The 18,219-nt window shown below is 32.2% G+C and overlaps 3 protein-coding genes across 4 annotated transcripts; 2 read left to right on the forward strand and 1 right to left on the reverse strand.

Annotated features, from left to right (window-relative positions):
* Window positions 1-94: 94 nt before the first annotated feature.
* On the reverse strand, window positions 95-2,830 carry LOC125049558 (mitochondrial import receptor subunit TOM40 homolog 1-like). The gene is made up of 3 exons (XM_047648932.1): window positions 1,841-2,830; window positions 1,334-1,528; window positions 95-527 (listed from the first exon to the last, which is right to left on the reverse strand). Exons 1-3 carry the CDS (start codon window positions 2,564-2,566, stop codon window positions 303-305), a joined length of 1,146 nt encoding a protein of 381 aa, XP_047504888.1. The 5' UTR covers window positions 2,567-2,830; the 3' UTR covers window positions 95-302.
* Window positions 2,831-3,152: 322 nt separating this feature from the next.
* Window positions 3,153-5,774, forward strand: LOC125049567 (receptor-interacting serine/threonine-protein kinase 1-like). Its single transcript, XM_047648941.1, has 4 exons — window positions 3,153-3,591; window positions 3,893-4,065; window positions 4,768-4,902; window positions 5,212-5,774. Exons 1-4 carry the CDS (start codon window positions 3,291-3,293, stop codon window positions 5,350-5,352), a joined length of 750 nt encoding a protein of 249 aa, XP_047504897.1. The 5' UTR covers window positions 3,153-3,290; the 3' UTR covers window positions 5,353-5,774.
* An 855-nt stretch (window positions 5,775-6,629) lies between these two features.
* Window positions 6,630-15,437, forward strand: LOC125049546 (mitochondrial enolase superfamily member 1-like). Of its 2 annotated transcripts, XM_047648911.1 has the most exons (9): window positions 6,630-6,775; window positions 8,445-8,663; window positions 9,306-9,428; window positions 9,654-9,804; window positions 11,027-11,184; window positions 11,702-11,844; window positions 12,628-12,791; window positions 13,268-13,449; window positions 15,218-15,437. In XM_047648911.1, the coding sequence occupies exons 1-9, from the start codon at window positions 6,677-6,679 to the stop codon at window positions 15,350-15,352; spliced, it is 1,374 nt and encodes a 457-aa protein (XP_047504867.1). In that variant the 5' UTR covers window positions 6,630-6,676; the 3' UTR covers window positions 15,353-15,437. The 2 variants fall into 2 exon arrangements, with proteins under 2 accessions (XP_047504867.1, XP_047504876.1); XM_047648920.1 differs by lacking the exon at window positions 13,268-13,449 and having other exon boundaries at window positions 15,218-15,369.
* The last annotated feature ends 2,782 nt before the right edge of the window (window positions 15,438-18,219 follow it).

Raw genomic sequence — 18,219 nt, forward strand, 5'->3', positions numbered from 1 at the left:
GCAATGTGTTTTAAAAATATATTCATGAAACATTTTCTACGTCAGGTAAGGGTATTAAAGGAAATTGAAAAAATCAATTAAAATATTTATTTAAAATTAAAGTTCACAATATTAATTAAATACCTATACAAATATTTTAATGTAAGATTTACTAAAATAATTGTAATTCACACAATCTCCATATTAAATTCCATTACATACCATTTTGTAAATAGCATATCAACTATAATGACATCTAAAATAGACAAATACATTCGATTATAAAAATAAGTATTTTAAGGGTTAAAAGGCTCTGTATAAAATTAAATAATAGCAGCATTGATACCGAAACCGAGTCGAAATTTATTGTTAGGGTGGTTAAGAAGTGCAGAAATTGCACAGGAAATTTGCGAGTTCTTGCCGCCGAGTGCGCGTTGCAAAGTTGCACCAACCAAGCCGTCGGAGTCGACCGAACCTCGCACGCTCCATTCGTCTAAACGCCACTCATACGCCAGGGTCGCCACTGCCCGCTTTACAGAAAATCCAACCTATAGAAATGATGAAGTTGTAATTGCGTTTTGAGTAGGAAAGCTTGTTTTACAGTACTGTCGTAGGTGTTAGTAGCCCGCTCTAGAGCCTTTGAGGTATGATCGGGTGCGGAGATGCACTTCCACCGCAGACATAAAGAAAAGTGTAGCTAGCCCCCTTTCCTAAACCAAGAAGTAGAACCTATAACCTATATGTAATCTTTATTTTTGTTAGTTGTTTTTAATAGGTGGTGTATGCAAAAAGGTAGGCTTGTAGATTCATCGCGTCACTTATTTAAATTTAACAAAGTGTTTGCCTACTTATCGTCGCTGTAGAATGATAACCTTGTATGTCAAAAAACCATTGATTTTTTATTCTTAGACTCTTATGTCATTTAACATTTTGTTAATTTAATAATCTCTGGACATACGAGGTTATCATCCTACAGCGACGTTATGCACTTATCCTAACCCCATATAGGATCCTATTAAAGAAATTTCATTTGTTCTGGCCCAAACCGTTTAATTTCTAATCACAATTCTAGTCAGTTTTATTGGTTTTATGTATTATTCGTTACCGTGCCGTGCCTGGGAAGATTGTCAAGCACGTGACGGGCTAATTATATATTTTAAACTTAAATAATTTAAAAAGAAATTAATTATTTATTTGATAATTATATTGTGATGCCACTGTTTCAATCCTGTAAAATTTATTGTCAAATAGTACTAATTAAATGAAAAGCTTGCTTAAATAACTGTCAAAATTATTTGAAATATGTATAGTTTTTCTAGATTTGATTTCGAAACTAAATATTACTTTTACCGACCTCAAGTAGAGCAGCCACGGTCAAAAATGGTTTAATGGTCCTCGCGTAACATAAATCAAGACCTCGATTCCCTAATGTGGCACTTATAGTGTGGTCGTCAACAACCCAGCGACCAGCACCTGAAGCAGAAGTTATCTCCGCTGTGTGCCCTCTCGCGACTATTTCAGCGCCTAATGACAACTGCTCCGTTATTGCCTAAAAAAAAAATCTGGTTGATTTATCGAATAATTAACATATCCGGCATATGAATTCCGCTATTAGGTGATTAAACGAAAATAGAGATAGGTAAGTGTTTATATAATATAATACTGATGAAGGTAACTATGTAACTGAGTCTAACTGTCTAAAGAATCTAAGTATAATTCAACTTAGATCTATAATTTATTACAATGCATGCTTTATAATACATTAAATATTATTATTTTTAGGGATATAAGTATCCCTAACTAGACTAAAATATATCTACATATTTTAGTCAACAACGTAGGAGTAGGAAGAAATTAAGACCTGTAAATAATGAAGAGCAATAAACTCTCGGTTAACAGCTATAATCGAAGCCGTCGAGCTATTAAAAAATGTATCAAATATGCTCTCGAAACTATAGAATTCTCCATCAGCTATCTGTGCCACCACTGTCGCACGGGTCCCCTCCGATGGACCTACTCTAACTTCTGTACTCATCTGACCACCTGGCGCAGCCTCCATTACAAAATAAGGCAATTTCACTGTCTTGTCTTTATCAATATAAGAAAGTAATACTTTATATCCACCTGGCGATACGGAACTAAAAGACAGAGAGTGCCCCAATACCCAATTGTTAGTGGAACTTTGTTTCACTGAAACGTAAGCTCCTTCGAAGCATTGAGGAAGGCAAAATCGTGCTGCATTGTGGATGTGTCGTAAAAGACCAGGATAATTTGCACCCGCTGGAAGAGCTCCGGGTTCCTTGTGGCTATGACATATTCTGCCAGTTCTAGAGCCTGTCACGCCTGCGCCAGTTTTCCCGCGGTCACCTGTGGTTGACTTCGATCCATCTCGCACATTACATTCACATTTCCTCGGAGATGACGCATCACCCCCTGCGTATTTATCTGGGGTCGTAGGGTCTCTCCGGGGAGAGCTTGCTCGCGAGCCAGTGTTCGATTTAGCGTAAATAGTTTCTAGGGAGAGTAATCTTAATATATCCAATAATGACGGTGTAAATCCCTGGGTATTCGGTGAGTCTTTATTCATTTTAATAATTCAGAAAAATACTATCTACATACATTTATGACGTCTATGCATTATACTTAGTTTAGTCGCTTAATATGTCATCGTAAAAAAGTCGCAATCAAGTAGGTTTTAATAATAAATAACTTTGTGCTGGTATCCTCAATACGCAATACGTGTTGTGAGTAGAATAAATATTTCTCAAACGCTTCCTTGATGATTTGTGACTTGTGGTCAAGGTTGATATTCAAGATTTTTTATTAATTGTAGATGCTTTACGACGTACAGGCACTTGGGCAATCTCCTTGTGACTTACTAAAAATTTAAATTAGAATAATTACATAATGCTATAATATGTAAACATTCAGTCATATTGGCACAGTTTTTAAAAATGATTCAGAATAATTGAGTTAAACTTACTGTGAAAAAAACGTTTGTCTTGTTTAAAATTTCGCGGTGGTGATTCAAACCAAATTTACCAATCACAACGTAGATTTTTTTTAGAGAATATCAGACTCGATTTCCGAATGTTCTTAGTACTCATGCCCTAATAAGCCGATATTGTTAATTGTCATTCATCAATTGAATTATGAATTGACAATTTACTTTTAAACATTTTAATTTCCGTGTAAAGCTGTTAACTGTTTATAGTTTATACTTGATAGTAAATCTCTTTGTTTACAACATATATTATTAATTGCATATAACCTTTATTTTTAAAAAGTTATTTGAAAGGATTTGTTAGAAAATGACGAACAAGTTAAGTGCTAAGTTCCTTGAAATATTTCGGAATTTGAAGTCAGATGCTGTACCTCGTCCCCCAAGGCCTAATTCATATCAGGAGAATCCGGAAGATGTACAAAATGAAAATGTAGATAACACAAATAACATCGGATCTGAAGATATTTTTAATGAGAATGATTTGAAAAAGGAAAAGAAAAAGCCAAAATATAAAAAGTCTTTCTCTACTCCCGAACCAGATCCTACGCCTGTAGAAGATGAGGATGATAGACGAAGCAGTAATGCAAGCAGTGTGGTTAATACCCAGGGTAAGCTTATAAGTTTGTTGTGTTATAAATTGACAGGATTTTGCTTTACCTTCATATTATTCTTAATATTCAAAGTAACAGTGACTCATATTTAAGCTTTTTTTTGGTTTTTTAAATATATCTTTGTCTTGTTACTTATTGCATATGCACATTGATACGTAATTGTTTTCTACAAAGAATGAGCTTGAATTATTAAGTTACAAATATTTAATTACATATAAATATATATATATACACACACATGTAGATGTATATATACAACTATCATAAGCCTGTATTCTATATAAACATATGTTTATAGCCACGGGCAATGTGATCAACATTGTTAATGCAAGTAATATTCGTTGGGGAAATGAGTTTGTTTATTATTTGGGGTCTGTAAATGGTCAGCAAGCTTCACCTAAAGCAAAAACATATGAAGAAAAGGTTGAAAAAACTAATCTCATTAAACAACTGATGCAAGCTGATATTCAGGTAAGTTCTTATTAAGTTGTAGTTGTACCTTAATTTAATCATTGAAAAACCTTTGTGATTTGCTATAATAATACAACAAACCTTTTCAATGGAAAAGGTGTCAAAATATTGTAAAACATTATTAACAATAATATTTAAGGATAAAATATACAAAACATATAGTTCATAGATATTGGCATATGCCAATAATTCTTAAGATTTAGATTGAAATTTAGATAAATAATGTTATCAATTTCATCATAGTCTTTTAGGTGTTATTTACACATAATATTTTATATTACATATATATGTATACTAGCCGTTTCGCGCCCGCTTTGCTGGACGAATTAAAATAAATTTTATGTTTCATTATTTTTTTTTTTTTCATATTTTTATTATTCTTCTTTTTAACTTCCCGCTAAGAAAATTGAAATATTTCGAAAATCGAGTTTTTAACAGATGTTGACGTTTAGAGGTTCTAGGAAGCCTCCCCGAATGTTTCCGCGGTGAAGTCCGTATGGATAAATTTTCATAAAAGTAAAACAGCAATAAAAAAATGAAGGAACGGTAGAATTATAGAAAAATATAGAATTATAGAAAAATTTCGCATCGAATGGTGGTAGTTTCATGTCGATACGATCAGTGGTTTAGCCGTGATTGAGCCTCAAACGAAGACCATTTTCATTATATATATATAAAGATATATGCTACATCTTTTTTCAGCCTGAGCATGAATATATTGATTATATATCCAAGAACTTGGGTAAAAATTGGTACAGTATATTTAAAAAACTGGGCTACTCAAAAGGACAAATTGAAACAGCTGAAATTGATAATGCACAAAGTGGTATTGCTGAGGTAAGATTTGACACAAAATTGTGTATAAATAAATATTTTAATAAGATTTAACTTTTTTAATCAAATCTTTACTACATCCATCCTACATCTATATTCTATCAATAGTGAAGACAGTTATCTTTTTCTTAAGTTTTATAGATATTTTGCTTCATTTATTTTGTGATTTATTAGTAAAGAGAATTTTCATAGACAAAGGCCATTCTTAGAGATATATATTTTTTATTAGTAACAATACAACTTAAACAGTTATTTACTGATTAAATATAGTAATAAAGAAATAATTTACTTGAACATAAAATTACATTTCAGGCTCGTTACAAATTACTCCTAGACTGGGTAAGAAATGATGATCATGGAACTCTTGGAAAACTAGCTACTATTTTGTGGGAAGAAGATGAAAAGCATGTTGTTAAAGAGTTAGCTGTCATTTATAAAAGAAACCAGGAATGATAATTTTTAAATAATGATCTTTATATGATTAGTATATGTTCTATATAATAATTTTTGTGCCAATGCTTTTATACTTTAAATTTGTATATTGAAACTATGGTGCTACCATACTATTACATTCCAATGTTATGGAAATTGAATTATTCGGTGATAAAATACATGTTCCAGGTTGTATGACAAATGGAATTTTGTAATGTAAATTATTAAACAGTTGAAGGGACAAACAGGCTTACAAAACTAAATCTCTCAACGTTAAAAATAACCATATCAGTTGATGTTTGATTAATAACTACAATTTGTTGTCAACTAGGAATAATATTAATAATTAACAAATCACTATTACATAGAAGGATATATTTTTTTATGAGGTTTATATACATACAGGATCCTTGATTTGCCTGATCATGAATATTGTAAATTTATTGAAGATATTAAAATTTTTAAAGTGTTAAACACTATTTAAAAAACAACAATTAAACAACAATTAGCTAATTTTATACATACATATCACAGTAATAATACATAAATGAAATTTTATTAATTGAAAAGGAATTTTGTGCAATAACTTTTATTGAAAAAATATTTGAATGTTATATAATTTGTTTTAAGATTAAAAATACTTAGGTTAAGATTAAGTTAAGAATCAACTTTTTTATTAGAGTGGTTATTTCAAGTTTTTATATTCAGAGTAAGAAATAATGAAGTAAATAAAACACATAATTTCTTATTAAACCAATTAGGTTTATGATATGTATTATGTAACAGACATTCATATATATTAAAGCACAAGTATATACATATATATCTTGTTGATATTGCTGTCAAGTTTTCGCTGTTTTCAGTTTCACAAAAATATACTTTGTTAAAAATTTATCTAGTCATGTAAGAGTTTTACTGTTTTGTTTTTTTATATAAAAAAAATCTTGAAATTTATATGGATTTATTATAATATTTTAATTTTTATATAAATATATCTTTAATCTGATTGTTTTCTTTCTAAATCATCCTAAATAACTAAATATTAATTTTTAAGTAATGTTTATATGGTTTTACGTATTCCAAAACTAGATAACTACAATACAAAAGACAAATATCGTAAAACCAGGTTCAAAGTTAATTAGCCTTTTAAAAGGACTAACCTTTTCAATTCGAATTTTCAGATAAATAGTAGCGTAGTAGGTCATGGGAGAAATAATAATTACCTAGTCACAACTTTAAAATAAATTATCCCTCAAAAAATACAATAAAATATGAGAGATAACCTTTTATAAAGGGCAACGGTAGATGAACAGTCACTGTTTACGTTTTAAGGGTAACAGACGCAATGCCGTATCCAAATAAAAAAGGATTGAACATAGTTCAAGTCGATGTTAAAGACGTCAGGTTTCCCACATCCCTGGGAGGACACGGATCTGATGCTTTGGTAAGTTCAGATAATGTAGATACAAATATTTTTACTTACTGAATAATAAAATTATGGTTACCCGCAATTGTTTTTAATGAGATTACGTTGTTATCTCTGACAGTATTAACATAATTACGTAACAGTATAACATTTTCCTTACTTCTCGACAACGAACAATTTATTTGTATAATCAATATCTTATTTGAGTCTAAGTATAACCTAAGATTGCGGGTTCATCTTTGACGACCAATGATTTTAGCTTTCTATTCGCGCAAATGACATGAGCAAATAATAAGTAATGAAGCAGACGCACATCTGTATTGAGGGGTTAGGGGGGACGACACAGCTTAAAGTTAGTATTAATAAACGTGGATTGTGGAAAATCAAAGCTATCCCACCGTCAGCAAAATTTAAATCAATGGACTTAGTAGGTACTTACTAAGTACGGTATAACTATATGTTGCAGTATATAAATCATTTTAACTTGATAGGATTTAACTTATAAAATACATTTAAGAGCACTAATTTATATTCTTTGACTTTTTATTTTGTTCAGTTATCAAATTAATATTTAAAAACGTCACGGACGTCTGATTAACCCCTGATTCTATTGCTACAACCTAGTTCGCTCATGTGTACAGATACCGGCAAACTTCTTGAGCATTAAACAAGGGACACAAACGTCAAATGATTTACCAATCACGCGATCGACACGTCACTCTCCCGCCGCCGCGCACCACTGAAGTGATACCTAAAAATCGCTTCAGAGCAGGCAAGGACATATTTTGTTCAAGATGTTTGCCGGTATCTGTGCTACTGATGTGTTGGGAACTAATCACAATCACATTCAACTCTGTTTAACTTTTAAATATATTTGTATGAAGATGCGTATGCATTCGCGGAAAACAGGTAAAAAATGTGTCTATCGTGCATATTCTTGATAAGAGTTAAGCGCTGTTCGGCCACGTTCTGAGCTGACGGCGGTCGCAACTTGACGAAGATCCGGCAGAAAACAGAAACTAGGTATAGGTATGTTATCTAAAGCTGGCGGCTTCAACACATTTACACTTTGTGCTTGTGTAGTGTCTGTGAATAAGCGCGAGACGTGATGTCAAACTAAAATGTTGATCTTTCCTGTACATGTTGATCTTTTTTTTAAACATTACTGCGTTATTTACTCGTACATTGACATCAGATGCGACTGGGGTTTCTAAGAGGAGTATTGAAAAAATAGTTAGTGAAGTAAAAGTGAAGTGTGTTGAGCTAGATGGAGCTTATGTCGAAAAATGAAAAATTATTTACACAAACTACTCTTATACGTTCTTGGTCGGGCTTACAACTTTGGGATCCACCATCGTATCACGTATGCACATAATATATTTATATGTACATATTTGACACATTTTTATTTATTTACAACCCACCCAACCTTACTAAAACCAGAGTAGACTAAAATATATAGCTTGGCAAAAAAGTCATATTTTTAAACATACTGTATAGTGAGATTGCATTAATGTGAGTACTGTGAACGCGCCAGCTTTCAATAACCGACCTATATTATACTGTTCTGTTATACACTTGTGACACTAAAATCATCTTACAGAGCTAAAAAAATATGTTATTAATGCCTAGGTGACTACATTAAAAGCTAAACCTATAAAATTGTATATATGTAAATTTTTAATAGCATACTGACCCAAACTACTCCTGTGCGTACGTCACCACAACGACGCAAAATGGCAAGCAGGGTTTCGGACTGACGTTTACCTGTGGCCGTGGAACCGAGATCGTGGTGCTGGCCATTCGGTCTTTAAAAAGATTTATCATTGGAAAGAATGCTGCTGAAATATTTAGCAATTTTTCTGAATTCTGGCGGACCATTACGAATGATTCACAAATGAGATGGGTAAGTAAATCCTACATTCAGGTTTTCTGTAACTTTAAATAAATATTTTTAAAAGCCTATTTGGTTTAAATGCAGTGTTGGCCTATTGGCTTTAGCGTGCGACTCTCATACCTGAGGTCGTAGGTTCGATCACCAGCTTTCCTTTCTATGTGCGCAATGAATATTTGCTCGAACGGTGAAGGGAAACATCGTGAGGAAACCGAAACGTTTTAGACCCAAAAAGTCGATAGCGTGTGTCATGCACTTGAGGCTGATCACCTACTTGCCTATTAGATTTTTAAAATGATCATGAGTCAGATTCAGAAAGGCCAAGACCTAAAAAGAGGTTGTAGCGCCACTTATTTATTTGGTTTAAATAGTGATGACTATAGAAGGGCCTATAAATAGAGTTCTACATTGACGCCAGTGTTCAAAAAACATTGTAGATAACCGGTTCAGTTCTTAGGTTTGAATAAAATTATGGCACAGACATATCATATTTATTAACTTAAAGCAATTATTGTTTCGCCCGCAATCGAATCTATGACTTTCGTCATTCGCCAAGTAGGTACGTCAATTCAATAATCGTCCTTAAATATCAGAGAAGATTTATAAGTCCTTTTTAAAAATGAAAGTAATACCAAGCTGAGGGTGAATGTTTAGATTGGACCCGAGAAAGGAGTAGCTCATCTTGCAGCAGCAGCTGTTCTCAATTCATTATGGGACTTGTGGGCTCGGATTGAAAACAAACCTTTATGGAAATTACTACTAGATTTGGAGCCAGAGGTACGCATGTTAAAATGAAAAGCAATTCTATTAATAAAGCTTTATATGTGTATTTATTATTATTTTTCTTTGGTCTCGTAAAAGGTCTAGCTCTAGCTAGTATGAGCGCCAAGACATGATAATTTATTGACTATCAAGAGACAATATTTAACGATGATTTTGAATTAATTTTTAAAATTTTATAGTTTGTTTTGACGTATTGTGAAATAATATTTGTTTGGGTAGGAGTTAGTCTCAACAATTGACTTTCGGTATATAAGCGATGTAGTCACTAAAGAAGAAGCCGTTCAAATGCTGAAGGCTATGCAAAATGGGCGGGAAGAGAGGGTAAACTTCTTGGAAACAAATGGATATCCAGCGTATACCACACAAGTTGGTAAGAAAATTTTTATTTGAAACAAATATAACATCAAAAATAGTTTATGTAATGAAACGGTTTTTGCTCATACATTTACAATATAATCTGTAGTTATAGAGTAATAAACTCCTAAGTTTTTAATTCGACGTCAATTATTACACAAACAAAAATTCTCGTCACATGAAACAGACGACGACGGGTTCCTACAATCGCTACGAGTAGAAAGTAGAAACCAAGAATTATATATAAACACATCAATAATATGATATAATACATTTTGTTTTGGATTGTAGTAGTTAGAATATTTTTGTTGTGTTATATTATAACTTTAACATTGTATCGAAGATACAGTGAACAGAAAACTATAAATCAAATCAAAAATAATAACAGTATAGATAGACCATCCTGAGAACATAATGATTCATTTCAAATTTAATTTTATTTAGTAGGTTTAATTTATTTAGTTTAAAAAAGAATACAGATATGTGACGATGGAACACAAATGTAAAATATTTTTTGACCTTGAGAAAGTCAGATGTTTTTGCTAACATAAGTATGATTATTTTCTTTATCTTATAAAAACATTTTATGCATTTTAAATGTTTAATACTATATTTCAATTTGTGTACCCTTAGCACTCCAATTCTCTCACATTCTCGCATAGTATTCACTAGTTTTTTTATAGGCATTGATCCCATATATGTTGCTGTTGAATTTATAGTTTTAGCGGTATTTGAAGGTTAACAATAAGTTAAATTAACACAAATTAGAAAGCGCCTGTAGGTATATCATTAATTGACGTACACAGAAGCAGTCTCCTGCATCACTTTCACATATTACGGATATCGACATGATAAATAATAAATATTAATTAATAATTAGGCTGAGTCTATCTAATTCATAGCCATTATATAATGATTCATAATTGGGAAGCCCCAATACCCGCAGTACATATATTATGTGCGTATGACGTAGTGCCATAGCGGGTCGGATCTTACTACGCAATGCATGCGCAAAATTCAAGTTTGGGGTGCGTCATTACTTGGAAGTAGCCTTCATATTAAGAAATTCATTATAGACTGAAAATTACGATCATATGAATTCAAATCTTTGCCTAAATCTTGCTTTAAGCAGTAACATAGTTTTGTCTTTTATTTATGTTAATCATTCAAGCCCCTCGTCACCACATATTGATTTTTACATATATATTAACTTCTGATTTGAGTGTCGTCTCTTTCAGGTTGGATGGGATATAGCGATGAATTGGTGGAGGAACTTTGTCGCAAATATTTAGATCTAGGATTTACGCATTTCAAAGTAAAGGTTGGTCGTAGCGTAGAGGATGACCTCAGAAGAGCAACTGTTGTTCGAAAATGTATAGGAGACGACAAGGTCTTGGTAAGAAATTTAAAATATGTTGCAATAAAGTTATTATTGTTATATTTACTCTCATCTTATCTTAAACATTTTTAAATCAAAAACATTATCTTAAGATTAGAGTTAGTAATAGTATCGTACGAATGAATACCGCTTTCGTAAGATAATTTCGGATTCTATCGAGATGGCGCCACTCGTTTATGGCACCCGTGTTCCTCAATCATAAAATAATCCATTAAATCTCATTACGAATTACGATTACGAGATTACTACTCTAATCTACTAACTGCTTCTGATGCATATTAATTTTTATTTATTTATTACATATATTGTTTATATTTTACGAAGTAGATACATTTCTAAATTATGCATTATTTACAGTTAAAATTTAACGATATTATAAGTTATAAATATTTGATTGTACTTAAAAAATATACTGTAGAAAAGGGTTTTATACTACTGTTCATACTTTTTTGTACCAGTTTTATACGGTAAACATGGTATATATAGAGATGTAAACAAAATATTTTTTGTACAGATGGTAGACGCGAATCAAGCATGGGATGTGGAGGAAGCTATTTCATGGATGAAGAAACTCTCTCATTTGCATCCATTATGGATCGAAGAACCTACGTCACCTGATGACGTGCTCGGTCATGCTGCTATCGCTAAAGCTTTAAAGTTAGTAACTTATTTCTTTCGACGCACCAAAGCCCCTTCATACCTCTACAACAACGTTGGATGACTGAGCCGAAAACTAGGTCATATCTTCGACAGTTATTTAAACCGAGAAGTCACACAGCTGCTTTTGAAGGAAGCTTTAAACTAGTAATGGTAGAATATTCTGCCGTCAGCATTTTAGAAATAGATAATTACTCTTTGTAAATTACTGTACTAAGTATAGTTAGTAAATGCCCAAACTATTCTTAGTTTGACTAAAGCGTACATTCTATTCTGCACACATTATATACGAATCATCTTTAGCTTTACAATTGCACACCAACAGTTTTTATATTATTATATTTTTAAATTCACAATTTAATATGTAAAATCACAATCTGTTTTCTACATTGAGGAGAACTGAAAATCATACTCATTTAGCCTCATCATCCACTGCTTACAAATGTTACATTACATTAATGTTATTTCTTTGAAAATTGTAAGTAACTAAATTTAGAGCTAAGAATGTGAAATAGAATAATATGTGATGTGACTGAATGAATGTGCTTCCTTTTTTTATTATTCGTTTCGATGACCCTGGTTTGGTTAACTCGCCTTGCCGGTGGTCTTCAGGTAATTACCTAGACTTAGAATTGTAAATTAATAACGTGAAAAATAGTTCATGGCAATTTTACCTTTGGCCTTTTCTACTGAAAGACAATCTTATTATAGGTGATTGTGTTACGTGTGTGTTTGGAAGGAGTTAAATATTAATTATCTAAGTAAAACTAATTTTTATTATAGGCCATATGGTATCGGGGTGGCGACTGGTGAGATGTGTGCAAATCGCGTTATGTTCAAGCAGTTTTTGCAAAGCGGAGGCATGCAGTATTGTCAAATTGACTCTGCCAGAATCGGAGGGATTAACGAAATACTCTCTGTGTACCTTATGGCTAAAAAACTTAACGGTAGTATTTTATTATTATAATTGTAATCAGCGAAACCGCGTGTCGGTACAAAAAATTATGAAAACAGTAAGAGATCACAAACGTTTTGTCCACATATACAAAAACAAAACATCTCAATGTTAAAAACTGCTAAATCGACTTTTCTTGTGGTTTTTACAAATATATCATTAATTAAGCATAGCTTGGAGGAACTTTGAATATCGTTGTGTTGTTTGTTTATAGTTAAAATAGGATCTCAACGAAAAACAATTACTGATTAGTTCAATTAGTCAGATAATGATGACGTAACTTAATTTTACGTTGACAAAGTCACAAGCGCCAACTTTTTTAAATAAACTTTTTATAGTCATCAGATTTTTTATTAACACATTTATCTAAATCGTATAAGTATAACGCCAACTATTAATTCTACACTACTGAAATGGGATTTTTTAGTCAGTGTCTCAGTAATATTGACTGAATTTAATAAATTACAGTGAAAGTATGTCCACACGCTGGCGGTGTTGGTCTTTGTGAAATGGTGCAGCATTTGCAGTTTTGGGACTACGTATGCCTCTCCGGGAGCATGGAGGGCCGACTTATTGAATACGTGGACCAACAGCACGAACATTTCACTGACCCATGTGTTGTTGAAAACGCTAGATATATGGCGCCTAAGGTAATGTTATTTATGTTTATTATTAATAAATGTTTTATTACATAGTTTATTTGCAAAGTAAGTGGTACATTCAGATCGAATATACAGGGTGGCCAAAAAGTCGTGGATCAAACGCAAATAGGGGATAGATGAGGTCATCAGCGGCAAAAAATTGTTCTACGGGAGGTCTCTAAGGTCAACCCCTGCAGAGTTATGATTTATTTTGGTTTTTATATGAAAATTGACTTTTTTTACTAATTCTTATTAAAATTCGAAAAAATCTACATCCTGTATCTTTTTCATAATATCCACTAGATTGGTACTGATGAGTTCTTGCGTTAGACATAAGTACTATTTATAGTTGTTTATTGAGTGTATTGAAGATAATATTAAGTTATACGATATACATTTTTTTCAAATCAAATCTTTTTGTTTATTTCGGACCCCACTGTGAAAAAAAATTACTCTACCGAAAAGTGACCCTGTATTAAAAGTTTTGGCGCATTTAATATGGATTCTGAAAAGGTATTACACATGGCCATGAATCACTCTTATATATTTCTGTTACTCTTATATTTTATATGAAAAAAACCAAAATAAATCATAACTCTGCAGGGGTTGACCTTAGAGACCTCCCGTAGAACAATTTTTTGCCGCTGATGACCTCATCTATCCCCTATTTGCGTTTGATCCACGACTTTTTTGCCACCCTGTATATAAAAATCCGCACAATCAACCATATAAACATAGGCATGTCATTGTCATAATGTCATATAATAAGAACATTATCATGTCTTATGCCATAATAACCACCTTGCCTCTAAAAAAATGAATCACCTTCCCCTTGAAAGCATTACATGGCAGTGATCTATAAGGAAGGTGATTAAATAGTCATGGCATACATTTTTTTTAATACATCGTGGTGCAACATGCAGGCACCCACAGCCGTGTTGGAACCCGCGGTAGATACTGGCAAGTTTCTTTGAATGATTTGAATAATTTTGGATGCTTTTTTACAGTCTGCTGTTTCTAGGATATATTAACTTGGTACTGTTCAAATACCGAGTTCGTAAAAAATTATCTACAGCTTACAAGCATAATTATTATATTTATATTATCAAAAGCTTTATTGATTAATTTACGTATCCCAATAATACTTTTCCTTCGCAATAAAATTATTTGCTTTTGAAATAACATTTAAATTTAGTTAAGTACGAACCGATGCGCAACGCTTTGTTCCAAACTATAAGCATGCACTAATGAGAGAGAAATAAAATTAACATTACTTTAGAGATCTTCTTTAATTCTTCCAAAGTCAACCTTCTCTCAATCCTAGCGTACTTTGTATCTTCTAAGAGGAATAACGACCTTCAACTGTATGGTTTTTTCACTACCCATACCAGTGTTTTGCGAAATCAGATTTTGCGATTATTGAAAGAATTTCTAGATTGGACAGAAACTCAATATTAAAATAGAATTGCTATCGCTATTGGAGCTCTGTTCTAACTATAAAATTTTCGTTATGTTGACGGGTGACGTATCTTCTTTATATATATAATTCTTCTGTGAGTGTGTATGTCACTGAACTTCTCTCAAACGACTGGACCGATTTTGATGAAATTTTTTGTGTGTGTTCAAGGGGATCTGGGAATGGTTTAGATTCACAAATCAGCCCGCCAGATGGCGCTGCATTCGGTACTTTCATACTTTGCTTTACTTATTGCTTGAAATATCATGCAGGACAACGTCTGTCGGGTCCACTAGTTTATTAATACAAATTTTGTTTCAGATGGCAGGTTACAGTACAAAGTTTTTGCCGGGAACTGTGGAAAAGTTCGCTTACCCAAACGGCAGTGAATGGAAGAGAATGATTAGTGAAGGTGTATTCCCTGCGCCCGACGAAGCTGAATTAGTCAACGAATGAAAACTGTATACATATTATTAAGTTTTTAAATATCTTTACACTTATCTAAGGTTACTTACATATTTCTAATAAAAGGTGGTAATTTCGTGTCTTTTTTGATCTTATACAATTAAAAAATAAATAATGTTAAAATGCGTTTGGTTTTAAGCACCGACATAATCTTCATACATTCTACATAGTGCCTAATAAAATGAGGATTGATCTTTTAGCGCTGTGTAGGGCCGTCCGATCACCGATGTCTCTCTTGTTCGATCTTTTACGACTGAATGATTTTTGTCGTCAAACATTGAGGCATATATGTTAACGTAAAATTGTAAACACCGTTAGATTGTAATCTATCTCGCGAGATTATAAACTGTCGAAAGATTGTGAACCTCAGCGTACTGCTTACAATTTAACGTATTATTATTCGGTAGATTGTACTACACTAACTTAGTTATCATTCAAACTTCTTTGGTCAATTACAGATTAATTTTACTTCCCAACAATTTCATATAACTACCGAATAATAATATGTTAATTTGTAAGCAGTTCGTTGAGGTTCACAATCTTTCGACAGTTTACAATCTCGCGAGATAGATTACAATCTAACGGTTTTTACAATTTTACAGTGACATATACATTCCACCCTCGACATCTAGTTAATTCTTTGCATTTCTTGCGGTGTTCGCCCACTATGGGATGGGGTTCTCCCATCACCATCATTTCCATCTGAGTATTCGACTTCAAGAAACACGTCATTCAATCAGCGGGAACAAAGTGCTAATATGCTCGTATCTGATCGCGAAATTGGCCGCTAACAAATTACCTACTAAGATTAAAACTTAAGTAAAATCAACAAGATACAGATCTATATATTATTAATGAGCATGACTCGAACTACTTGGCAGAAAAAGAGAGCAGAGATTCGGGTCGATTTCCTGAAACAAATGTTGAGTCGAAAGTCATAGAATTTGGTGGTACGATATTTTTGGTTAGATACACGGTGTTTCTATGTTTTTATCTGCTGTCATCTTGCATAGGCTGTATAAGGCAGCGATCTGTACATTACTAGGTTAAATTTGAAATTCAACAATGAATTAGCATAAAAACTAAGAAGTAGGTATAAATGATTTATTAACGAACGTAACTTTGAGACACTCTTACCATTGCCAACATGACAAGGGGGTAATCGTAGTAATAAGAATATATTCTACGTCATGATCCCGAATATTACGCAAAAGATCGTACGAAATTCTTGTCTGATAAACCATTTAATAGAGATAATGCCATTATTAAAAATAAACAATATTATTATCACATAATCAGTATTTGCTTATTTCTTAATCAATCTGGATAACAGTTCATTAATTTTTATTCTTCAAATTACACAATATTACTCAATAATATTTCAGTTTTACCTACTTTATTTTCACAGATGTGATTTGTTTAAGTTTGAAAATATCTACTATCATTATTTGCCACCAATGTAAATACAAATGGCAAAAGCAAATGAGATAAAACATATTTTAATTCGTTACGCAAATACCACCTAGTGTTTTCATGGATCAATTAAGATTTAAACAAACAAAACTTAAACTTAACTTTTATTTCAGTAAGCAATAGACATTAAATATACAAAATGAACAGTAGGATGATGACATATTTCAAATAAATATGTCATCATCCTCTCACCGACTCACTCGAGAGGGTAATATTATGATAATAAGTAGCAGAAAAAAATCAACAATTTGTTTGTCATTAACCGTCTAATAGCGATGGTATCTATAATCAGATATTTTTAGTAATATCGATTGATCGACAAATTTCGCAATCTCACTGTTGACAGTGTAAAGCCTATTATGGGTATGTTCAAGAATGTTCAAAAGGGTCAAAATGTAATGGTCTAAGATCCGGCTGCAGGATTATTGCGCTCATCGGTTATTCGCTAAAAACTTAAATTATAAACATTTGATAATTAGGAAAAAGTATATCTACCAAGGTGCCTATAAAAATTTGGCCGCTAGTATTTTTAATTAAATTATTTTGAATGGATTTTTGGGAAAACATTTCGTTCACTTGTTATTTAAATATAATATCGTCTACATCACGGCAATTTATATAAAGATTTTAAAAAATCACGGGTGCCGTGTCCCACCTGGCCGCACTTCTTCGCAGCCAGGTGTAAACAGGTATGATTTCTATACATTTATAAGTTTATAACGTACATTTATTAATTATTTATCAAATTGAAGCAAATTTTTTTCTATTAATTGTAGTATTTAATTGGGTGCCTTGTTAAATCTGGCCGCGAATAAGGATTACCTGCTGTTAAAGATGATAAATATTTAAGGACTGAAAGATAGTTAACGCATAACATCATTTGTCAGACATTGCGCATGCGTCGAATGTTAGTGTTCTCAAACTGAATAGATGCGGCATTTTTATTCTAACATAAAAACCATGCTGTTTTTGTTTTAATTTATTTAATAATTTTTAGATGCGCAAATAAAACAACAATGTATATATAAAACGTTGTATTACGAGCTCAAAAAGTCCAAAACAACGTTCGAGTTCTGGACTTTCACTGTCAGGAAGATTGATGAAAAGTTACTTAAAAATTATTTTCTGTCTTGTTTAGCATTAGTTTAATCCCTATTAGAATTTAGAAGTATGATATTAAATATTAATAGACTACTATTACGTAGTTTTAAAATTGTCAACATATGATTCATAAATTTACAGTCCATATACCATTGTTATTCTTCAAATTTATTACGTGTACAAACATATTTAGACATGGACCCTATAGAATATACAATTTGGATGTCTTATTGTGATTTATGTACGTACAGTTTCTGTTTCAACGGGATTCTTTAAATAATAGA

The sequence above is a fragment of the Pieris napi genome, chromosome 1 (genome assembly GCF_905475465.1).
Source record: "Pieris napi chromosome 1, ilPieNapi1.2, whole genome shotgun sequence".
In the NCBI taxonomy this organism is placed as follows: Eukaryota; Metazoa; Arthropoda; class Insecta; order Lepidoptera; family Pieridae; genus Pieris; species Pieris napi.